This window comes from Corythoichthys intestinalis, chromosome 1, assembly GCF_030265065.1.
Source record: "Corythoichthys intestinalis isolate RoL2023-P3 chromosome 1, ASM3026506v1, whole genome shotgun sequence".
NCBI lineage: Eukaryota > Metazoa > Chordata > Actinopteri > Syngnathiformes > Syngnathidae > Corythoichthys > Corythoichthys intestinalis.
Window position 1 is genome coordinate 45,727,124 of NC_080395.1, and position 11,847 is coordinate 45,738,970.

General features: G+C 39.3%; 1 protein-coding gene across 1 annotated transcript; it reads left to right on the forward strand.

Annotated features, from left to right (window-relative positions):
- Nucleotides 1-1,794: 1,794 nt before the first annotated feature.
- On the forward strand, nucleotides 1,795-10,253 carry bola3 (bolA family member 3). Its single transcript, XM_057844292.1, has 4 exons — nucleotides 1,795-1,944; nucleotides 2,032-2,155; nucleotides 5,830-5,918; nucleotides 7,292-10,253. Exons 1-4 carry the CDS (start codon nucleotides 1,873-1,875, stop codon nucleotides 7,355-7,357), a joined length of 351 nt encoding a protein of 116 aa, XP_057700275.1. The 5' UTR covers nucleotides 1,795-1,872; the 3' UTR covers nucleotides 7,358-10,253.
- Nucleotides 10,254-11,847: the final 1,594 nt, after the last annotated feature.

Sequence of the window (11,847 nt, forward strand, 5' to 3'; positions counted from 1 at the left end):
GGAGTGATTATTTCTGCCGTAACCGGTAATTCGCCTCCAAGCGTTATGAGCACGTCACGGCAAAATAACCAATTCCCACCAGGCCAATGATATCCCGATTGACCGATCAGAGCAGTTCACGGCAAAAGAAAAATAACGCTTTGCGAGTTGTCGGTTACGGTTATAATAACCACTGCCTAGTCTATTGAATCCTAGCAGCTAATTGGGGCAAAAAAATTGATTAATTGAATTGAGTTTACTCACCAGTAATAAAATGTCGGCTGCAAACGTAAATGTGCCTGGATTTAGGTTCCCACTGGCGAGAATGGTCCACGGAACAGTCTTCTTTTACTGTTCCTCGATTGATTGCTTTCAGTCATTTGCTTGTCCTTTTCTTCTCACGAGGAAGAATGAAGAACTTCAAATGCGGCTCCGAACTCTTCCTTGTGTTACAACCCGCAACATGGCAACTTTTAGTCATTCCGACGGAAAAAAAAGGCCGCAAATAAAACAAAAGTTCAACGCGTTTGTACTACAATGCACGACAGAGCAACTGCTTGTGACTCGTGTTTTGCCCCCATTTCAATATGGCGGTGCTTTGTTGATTGCTTGTTCGGCGTGGTTGCAGCCAACAGTAACCGTTAATCCTACACTTAAAAAGTAGGTGAGACCACCTCTCCGTGCGTTCTCTATATCCAGTGCGATGCTACAATAAATATTCCTGACTGTGCCGTCACGATAGTCGTGGCTATGAACACTTTTCTCGTATGAACGACTCTGCAGACGTGGCTTTGTCTAAGCAGGTTTATTAAAACTCAAAAGGGTGAAACTAAAGAAAACAGACAAAACAACACAATCAAAATATGCACAATATATGAAATCGCATATGTACTGCCCTATCTGTAGCAAACTGCATATGAAAATATGAATAAACAATTAGCAGAGCGTCCGAGACGCCCTTTTGCCGACCCTCTAACTCGTGGGTAATTAGCATATCACAAGTTTCATGCTCAGTGAATGTCTCACTTTTATGCACTGACGTACACACAGTTCACATATTTACATTTTTAAACGCATTTAAACAATACATCGTCGTCGTGGGATTCTCTACTGAACAACGTCACTTCCGTGTTGCAGTTTCTTTCAAATAAAGTGCGCATGAGATGCAGTAAATTAAGGCGTCCACTAGATGATGGTAATAAAACGTAAAAGCAATAAAACTCGGGTATTCAATCACAAAACCCATCAATCTTTTATGCATAACAGAACACCGACATTTTGATTGGGTGGGCACGACTCACGTCTGGGTGGGCCGTGCCCACCCCGGCCCCCCCATAGATCCGGCCCCGTTTTAAGTGCAATTTTTCCACATCAAAAGCAACAGTTAAATAATTTTGAAAAACGCCTGCAGTGCATTGTCAAAGATAAAAAGACTGACAGTAAGAGTTTAGCATGTTTGTAGTATAAACTGGAGGAAAAACTGTTCCCAAATACAACTAAATTTGAAAAACTATTTTTACAACGAGGTGATATATATTAGATAAGCTTTATGAACTGTTGTTTTACGTTTTTTGTCTGATTTTTAAAATCAAATTAGTAGATTTAGAGCACTTACACAAACATGCGCTTAAACTACTGCAGCTTTACGAACTATTAATTATTCAACAACATGGTGTCCCTGTAATTATCTTTTTTTATCGGTACCTGTGGCAGGAAAAAAACTAAAAGTATTTTTCGGACGAGTTTCGCGCTGGTAATAGTTGTCTCTATCAAGATTAAAAGAAGGGTGTGGAAGCCCGTATGTATGACGTCATATTCAAGGGACGAAGTTGTGTAAGGACATGTCAACTGCTCAAAAACAATTCCCGCGAGTCTCGTGATTAAACATACAACATGCAAACGATGTTGGCTTGTAAAGGGGCAGGCACCGCCGTCGCTGTACTTCGTATTCTTTTCAGAAAACAGGTAACTGAGAAGTCAAGTTTGATACGGTTAAACGCCGCAAGCAGGATGACATAAGTGATTGCTAAAGTTCACCCTCTGCGTTCACAGGCTACAGCTCGTGGGCAGCCTTGGAGGTGTTTATCCACGCAAACTGACGGAGAGGTCCGCATCGCGAAGGTACTCAAGGAAAAGTTTCCCCTAGCGTCATCACTAAAAGTTGTGGATATATCAGGTACTGTACATTTGAAATAAACATTTCGGGTGATATTGAAAGAAAAATGAGAACTTATTACGCGTTAGTCCAAGTGAGTAGGTTTTGTCTCAGCAGTGGTAGGGACGATATTACCGTCATGCACATTATGCAAACAATGATCCAAATAGGGGACGACTAGCTTGACTTCGTTGTTCCTTGTGGAGGCTGGCCTGACCGTAGTAGTTTTGACGATTAGCAAGTTTAATGTTATGCTAACTCTGATGCAGGTCGGCCTTTCAGTAGCAAAATTAATGGTGTTTCCCCCATCCCCACAACATTGACGTTGTTTTAAATGACTTACAGTGGCTGCTGCTGGACAAAAAAAAAAACTTCTAATATCCCTCTTCTCCGAAGGGGGCGGCATGTTGTCACTATGAATCTGTTGGGGTTGTGGAGTATGTCTGTGTGTGTCTTTGTAACGGGACGTGGTGCTTCAAGTCATCAGCCAACCAAACGTTTGTTTCGGGGGGGGGGGGGGGGGGGGGGGGGATTATTTGAATTCTTTACATAACGAAATGAGGTTGCATAAAAGTTGGTGGGGACAATTTGAGAGTGTTATGTCCCTACCGTCTCTATGCTAACCTGCGCCCTTGCGTTAGTCATAAATTGCATGTAGTTCATTGCACGCTACCCAATCAGGTGAATTAATGTAGACAAAACTTTAGGTCAAGTTAATTCTGTCGGATGCGGTACTGCTACCTTTACTTGTTTGTGGATGCTCTCAGTGGCAAAACGTAATGAGGTAAAGGTTCAGTATATCACGACCAATATCACTTTACTGATACCACTTTCCATCCTGACATACAGTATACCTTCTCGGCAGGTGGCGTAAGACCATAGGCGGAGTTTGACTTCTGGGGCAGGGGGTGCACAACATGTTGATGACCCCGAAACGCAGTGTCAACATTAACAATAAAATTAAATTACAAGAATATTTATAATAATAAGTTGAAAATTAGTTTCCCCCCCCCCCCCCCATCATTCTTGAGGGGAATTCTAAATAATGCTGCTTAGGACAACGATACTTTTTGCCAAGATCGTCTTCCATTGAATATGGTAGGCATGCTGGTGTCGTGCCAATGTAGTTACCCTCGTCAAGAATTGTATCCCCTGGGCGGAGCCACTGTGCTGCATTGATTTGCTTGATTTCCATGTTTTGGTGATGTTATCTACTAGGTTTTAAAACATGGACCGTCCATAAAAAAAAGGGGAATTTTTTTTTCTTTCTGTCGTATAACGTAAAATACGTATTGAACATAAAATACGGCAATGCTTTACTGCTTTACTCGTAGGATGACCTATAACTGTTATTACAGAAATTCAAGTCCCGTTTGGAGTTTCTCCAGTTTAATAAATGTCGATGTCCAAAATATATAACTGTGGCTCTTTTCTGGCTTCCATTAATTGTTAAAGTCGACATAACTCATAACTAATGTGTGTGTGTGCGCTCCCGCAGCCAGGGGATACAAATTTTGATGGGGGTAACTACATTGGCAAGACACCGGCCGTGGCTCTGTTGTACAATTAGCGTCTATAGTAGTGTTGCACCGATACCATTTTTTGGCCCCGATACCGATACCTGGCTGTGCAGTATCGGCCGATAACGATAACATACCGATACCACCCCGTTTATATATATATATTTTTTAAAAGATTTTTTTTTTTTTTTTTTTCCCAAAGAGCTACATAATTGGATGTGAAATCATTCCTATCAAGGCTTTGTCAGGCTGTTGCCTACCTTTGCAAAATAAGAAAAATTACACTAAACCCTAGTAGACAATAGTTGAATAAACCTTTGGCTCTCAAAGGCCAAAATAGTGCTAAATTTGTGAAATTAATAAAACATGTATAATACTAGCCCAACAGTAAGAAAGTAAAAATAAATTCATAATAATAAACTCTGAATGAACTGAATAAACTTTTTTAAACCTCTCAAAGTCCAAACAGTGCAACTTTCATGAAGTTATTGTCACATTCTGCTGCTGGTTAGATTGTGTTTTGTTGCTGGGCTGGTAGTGGGGGCGTTCCTGACATCGCACTTGAATCTAATGCAGGCTCATCAACGCAGCATTTAAGCACGGGTGATCTCAGAGAAGGCTGCCGAGATATTTGCCTTGCTGATTGCTATTTGACATCTGGCACAATAATCTCGCTACATTTGCTTGTTACGCCCCTGCATTGGGTTTTTCTGTTAGTGTGCTGCTCTCGTTTGTAACCGCTGCCTATCGTCTTAGTTAACCTTCTAGTTAACCTTCGAGTTTGTCCGTCGACCTGCTGTCACGGACTCCTTTTGTTATTTCTACTATCCCACGATCGCGGGTTATTTTTTGTTTGCAATCATTAAACCCTTTTATGTATCCCCCGCTTGTTGTCTGCTTCGAGGTTCAACCTTGTTTCCGCATTTGCGGACGCTAACAATTATAAGTAATAATAATTGACCACAGCATCCCATCTCTCCTTTTTTTCGGGAGGTGGGAGTCCCTTATTTCTATTTCTGAAAGGTGGCAACCCTACTTTGGAAACACTTCCCAAATTACTGCGACATTTCTTTCAGTAAAAGACAATAAAAGTAAAGTAGACGAAGTGAACTGCCCAGAGATTGTTGCTCCGGTCCAGCGGCCTTCTTCCTCTGGATAGCAGTCCTGCTCTTGCAGGCTCAAACTCGTTGTGTTCGTTCACGTTTCGTCTTCAAATGTTTTATCAAGTTAGAGGTATTGAAACTGGCCGATTTAACTCCACATCTCCAAACTTTCAGGCCGCAAATCTTGCATGCAGCCATTGATTTTAATCGACGGGATTTCTATTTGGAAATATTTCCCGACCGCCGCCATATTTCCTGGTTTGTTTTTCGTCCATATGAAAAAGCCCCATTTTGATTGGTCAGGAGTGGCTATTGGCCCGCTCTCATTGGTCTGGAGCAGGCCAATAGCGATAGCTGCTTGGTGTTCACGTGTCATCACACAACACAGAGACTGAGTGTAGTGAGCCCCAGGAGGAGAAAAAGGCTGTGGTCAAATGTTATAATAATGGACCGGTAAATGGTATCGGCGCCGTCTTTGTTGGTACTCGCCGATACCGATACCACCATTTCGGGCCGGATCGGCGCCCCCTGCCGATACTAGTATCGGTATCGGTGTATGTTTAGTCTATAGTAAGGCAAATTGAAACTCTGCTCACCATTTTGACGATGGTCTCTGGCGTTTCATGGTCCACATTTTGAATCTTTGGTTCATGCTCAGTAGTTGTTGTCGCTTTTGAAAGCATAGGTTTGAAAAAATTACGTATATCCATCTTGCCTCTTCGGTCCTCGGGTGGTTTTGGAAAGCAAATGACCGTCTAAGATGCTACTCACATGATCGGTTCGAAAAATACTTTTGACCTTCTATAAAATATCTTTTTTTTTTTTTTTTTTTTTTTTTTTTTCATTCGTTTTTGTTTGTTTTAGTGTTTTACAACTTTTAAAGACAATATTTTACCGAAAAACTCTTAATTTTAAAATCAATATATTAAAAAGTCAATTAAATGCAATGAAACTTTTCGGCCACCGGGGGGAGGGTGCTGGCACCCCCTTTAACTCCACCTATGAGTAAGACCCATGTTGCACACAATCAGCAAATACAGTAGTACATATTTTTGTGTGATCTTATACGCAGGTGGATGTGGAGCCATGTATGAAGTCCACATAGAATCCAGTGAGTTCTCTGGGAAGAGGACTGTTCAGCAGCACCAGCTTGTCAATCAGGTGACAATTATAACATTGTTTTCAGTATACCACTGATGGTAAAACACTTACTATGCACTTAACGGGTACTCCAGCAAAATCAAAAGACATGCGGTACCGGTCATGCAGGCGTACCCTGATGTTGTGGTTAGTCTGTATATTAGAGCTGAAATGAATACTCGAGAGTTGAAAACTGATCCGAGTAATTTTATTCGCCTCGAGGAATCGTTTAATTTTGCCAGCTCCAAGCATCACGTTTGGGTCGGACTACTTTTAATGCGGGACAACGCGCAGATGTCACATGCATAGAGGAAGAAGAAATACTAATCGACTAAAGCCGACAGCCGCTACAAACTATGCCAACATTGCTAAAAACTACGCCCGCATGATTCTACGGTGGTAGCAGGTAGCGTCTGATGCGCATGTATGTGGAACTAGATACGAAATGATAGACTTGGCGGCATTAGTAAAGAGCCGCCATCTTAAAGCAGTAGACTTCTCTGAGCTAATAAATAAGATTAATGTTACTGTACCTTGAAACGTAACTTTAGCCCTACGGAGGGCTAGGTTTCTATTAATTATGACTACTGTCGATGCATGGCTAACGTGTCTAACATACAAGCTTTATTTTAACTGTAAAAACACAGTGCTGTAGAGTGATGACGGTGTAAAATAAAAACATATTAAAGCTTACTGTCAATTTTAGCTCAGTAGACATTGCTGGATAAAACACCAAGTTGCACTAGTGCCTAATGTGCTCCAATACAGCAGGTATCATGCATTTATTTTGAACAGTGCAAAAACTCAAAATCCTATTATGACTTACAATTTAGACTAACTTAAAACTTAACTAGAACTAAAAAATAGCTTGACACATATAGAAATTCAATTGAAACACGTATGAAAAACACCTAACTTTTAAGTGATGTGTGTAAGCGTGAGGACATTTTTGGTAAGAAATAAGATTTGTTTTATTATTATTAGTATTATTATTATTATTTTTTTTTTTTTCAAATATAAAATCTATAAGTTTTTTGAGTCAAAGCCGTGATTTTTTTTCCTAGCGACATCTGAGACTTTCAACAATGTACGTCGAAAATAAAGACATTGATTGTCTGAAAATGGTTCAATATTAGGTGAAATGTCTTTTCTCATGTACAGTATATTTATAATTGCTTCTTACCTTAAAAAAAACAAAAAAAAAAAGTTTTATCCGATTACTCGATTAATCGATAAAATTTTCAGACGAATACTCGATTACTGAAATATTCGATAGCTGCAGCCTTAGTGCATAAAATAAAAATGACTTCCACATGGATGGATGGATGGATGGATGGATGGATGTTTGTATTAAATTGTATTGGACATACTGTCGTCTGTTTTGTTTTCCACAGGCTTTGAAGGATGAGATTCAAGGAATGCATGGACTGAGAATATTCACCGATACCCCAAAACAATAATTCAACTGAAGCTAAAAATATGAATCAATTGTTGCTTATTCATGCTGTGAATAAACAATGAAATAGTAGATATTGTCTAGCTAGGTATGAACATTAAATTGCATGAGTAGAAACTTATTTATGAAAAAGACACTTTAAAAAACAAAACAAAAATGAAAAGACTTCATACGCACAAAATGTCTAGTTTCTCTTTTTAGTCTCATGGCTGATAAGGATATTTATGAAAACAATGTATTATTGTTTTGCCCCCGTATAGTTTGTTATTCAACAGATAGCTGCAGGACTAATGTATTTATTAACCCAATACTGGCTAACGGATAATCTATTCTGTTTAATAAAGTCTTTTGTACCTGATTTTGACTAAGTGGAGCTTTTTGTGATAGATGATCTGTATTTTATATATATGGCGGAAAACACCGACAAGACTGAAAAAGCAGTTTCTGCTCTTGCTCCCCTCTTTAAAATAAACTGCTGTATTTTAAGCCAAAAGAACTGTTTTGTCTGATAGAACAATATGTCTATATGCAGATTCATGGCGCATGAAGCCTCCAAACTATTTTTAATTTGTCCGTTTTACCCTAGTACCCCCCGTTGACAGACGTCGCGCAACCACTTTTGTTTCAACCCAGCCATAAAAAGAAGGATTTATCATTCGAAATGTCTCATTTTTAGCGTAGACTCATTAAATGTCTAATATTTAGTGAAAAAAAAACGACTTTAAAAAATTATTCACTTGCATATTTTAAACTTTTAAACATATGACGTCACAATGAAAAAATTGGCGTCTGTAAAAAAGTCACGGTTATCTACCCCATAACTATAGCTTAATTGTATTTTTTTTTCTGTTACTGTCGCATTTTCCCCAATATTTTAGATGATAAATAATCCATCCAAACAAAGAAGAATTGATAAAAAGAAACGTTAAAAAGGGTAAATATATGAAAATGAAAATCTCGACCACTACTGGATGTCTGCGATTTCTGCATCGCGACCCTTGTTATATGACCATGTTTCACCCATAAAATTCCCCAAAAATCCAGCTGTGGCCATTCACAGCTGTGTCTTGACTCTCGGTGATACATGTTACATGGAGTTTTTGGATCGAAACAAGGTAAGTACGCAAAAATATTTCGTTAAAATTGTGGCGTCTTTAATTCTGCTGTCGCATGCTCTCGCCTCCAGGTAGGGTTTTGCTGTTTAATTTATTTTATTTTATTATATTTTTTTAAAATAATACCCTCCTGTTCAAATTTTTTCTTCCTCCAGAAAATTGAGATTTTAAGCTTTCCAATGATGTATCACACGTGCATATCGGACAATTTTAAAATTTGGCCAAATTGGGGGTCTCAGAGCGGAACTCCGAGTCACCTGAGTGTTTTCCGCCATATATATATATTTTTTTAATTTAATTAATTTTTTTTACAACACACAAATTCATTTTTTCAAAGAAGGTGTCACATTTCGTCATTTAATTGTTTATTTTTAGATGCTTTGTCAAATTGGGAATTTTGCATAACAATTATGTGAGTAGATCTCCTTTTCATTCACACTACTGGAATGCTTATGCACACTGAAATTTGTTATTCCAGCCAAGGTGAAACATTTATACACACTCCTCACACATTTGTTTTCTTCTGTACATGATGAAAAAGCTCTCACACGCACTAAATATTTCTTTGATTATTTAATGTACTAAAAATGTGTCAAACATCTGAATTTGTTTTTTTTTTATCATTTACACTACTAAAATGCACACATTTACTCCTGAATTTCTTTCAGTAATACACAAAAACACTTACATGCTGTGCTAAAAGATTCTCATATTCACCTTTGAAATTCTTCCTAACACAATTGATACTTTTGCTCACATACTATACTACTTAAATGTACTTTACTGCACAACTTAATTTTATTTACACTCGTATATATACAAATGAAATAATCTGATATTAAATCCTGAAATGCTTTAATCCATTCTACTGAAAATTTTCCAATCATACTGTATGTTATTCACATGCTCTCATACACACTTGTAATTTCCCCCTCTTAATAATAATAAATTTTATTTGAAGGCGCCTTTCTGGCACTCAAGGTCGCTTTGCAATCATTTAAACATATTAAAACTGTGAAAATTAAAGTATAGTGTTTAAGGAAATTTTAAAATGGTAAAAGAGAGATAAGGGTAAGTTTGAAAAAAAACACAAAAAAAAACAACAACAAAAAAAAAACGGAAATTAGTGATTGTTATGGATAGGCAAGTCTGAACAGGTGAGATTTGAGTTTGGATTGAAACAAGTGGAGGGAACCTGTGTTCCTGAGGTCAGGTGGGAATGAATTTCAAAGCCGGGGAGCCGAGGGGCTGAACGCTCTTTTCCCCATGGTGCTGAGGCGAACGGGGGGGACAGACAGTTGTATGGAGGAGGAGGATCTAAGGCACAGGAGGGAGTTGTAACATGAATGAGGTCAGACAGGTATGGAGGGGCGAGGTTATGGATGGCTTGAATGTCAGGAGGAGGACTTTAAACTGGATTCAAAAGTAGACCTAGAGCCAATGAAGCTGTTGCAGGACTGGAGTGATATGGTGGATGGAGGGGGTACGGGTTATGATGTGGGCAGATGAATTCTGGAACAGTTGGAGTTTATGGAGAGTTTCTTGAGGGAGGCCAAAGAGGGGAGAGTTGCAGTAGTCCAGGCGGGAAGTGACAAGGCTGTGAACTAGAATTGGTGCAGAATGTGGGGTGAGGGAAGGGCGGAGGCGATAAATGGTGCGTAGGTGAAAGTGGCCAATCCAGGTAATGTTATTGATGTGCATTTGAAACGAAAGTGGGGGGGAGGGTCAAACAGTGGAATTGTCAATGGTAAGGGATTGGATAGGGTTTTTTGAGATGGTGGATTTGGAGCCAAAGGGGAGCACCTCGGTTTTATAGCCGTTGAGTTTTTAGGAAATTGTGGGTAAACCAGTTTTTTTTTTTTTCTGTGATACAGTCGATCAGGGGTGCGGGCGGGACGGAGGAGGAGGGATCGGAAGTGAGGTAGAGTTGGGTGTCGTCGGCACAGCAGTGAAAGTGGATGTTGAATTTACGAAATTAGTGCCAAGGCGAGGTCAGAGCCCTGAGGAACACCAGACGTAACTGGGTAGGGTGTAGATCAGTGTTTTTCAACCGGTGTACCGCGGCAAACTCGTTTTCCGTGAGAGAATGTCAGGTGTGCCGCGAGAAATTATCCAATATCGCATTTTTTCTTTTACGTTGTCGGGTGGAGTTGCAGTAGGAAGGAAGGAGTAGGCAGAAAGGTCTCAGTCATTTGCAGATGAATGAGGTATTGCTCGTGTCGCTTTTAAGAACTGCTCGGATTTCTAGCCATCAGCCACCTTGCTGTCCGCGACAATGAGGAACCCAGCACGTCTACTGTACATCTTTTGATTAGACTCTTCAAGTGGCAATATACACAAAACTGTCCTTTCCATTTTATCCCAATATGTGATAACCATCAATCCTCCCTGTGTTTTATTCCAACACATTGTCAAAGAAAGCAAGGTGGCTGATGGCTAGAAATCCGAGCAGTTATTGAACGCGATACAAGCAGCTATCCAACAGCGCCATGGTGCCAAGCAAGCTTAAACGTCATCTCCAAATGAAACACCTGTCGCTTCATAAAAAGTCGATGGACTATTTTGTTTGCCTTCATGTAAACACAGAGAAACAGGCAGCTTTTTGGAGAAAAAAACTACAAAGGTAAATGAGAAAGCCCTCAGAGCTAGTTACCTTGTTGCTAAATCCAAAAAGTCCGACACTGTGACAGGGACAATAATACTTCCTGCCTGCAAAGCCATAGTCAGCGAGATGCTCGACCCTGATGCAGTTAAAGACATTGCTAAAATTCCCCTGTCTGATCATTCTGAGTTTTTCAAGCTTAACTGCTATAAAAATTAAAAACAGAGAGACGGAGCTCTTGAAGAAGATTCCTGCCAGGACACCGGCTTGGTGTTCATCTAAACAGTTTCACACGTAGTAAGTATAAATACTGGGAAATTATATTATAATTTAATTTACTGTACAGACAGTAACTTTCGAACATTTATGGTTTGTGGTGTGCCACGAGATTTTTTCAAATGTAAAAATGTGCCGTGACTCAGAAAAGGTTGAAAAACACTGGTGTAGATTTAAATGAATTGAGTTGTACTGTACACGTACTGACATTCCTGAAACATACATGCTATTGTAATGCTTTTCATTCTTATTTTTTTCCTTTTACACATGACTGAAAATGATTTCATACACTCCTGATACTCACTTAAAAACTTGTGAAATGCTCTAAAACACAATTTTTTCGCCCATTGACACTGCCAAAATGCTTTCATAGACAAGATTGTCATGCGTATTTTTGTGTTATACGAAAAGATTTCAGATGCTTGCACTGTCCAACTGATCCATACCTGTCAACCTGAGGCCATTGGCAATCTTACAATAGTGACGTATGCCCTTACAAAT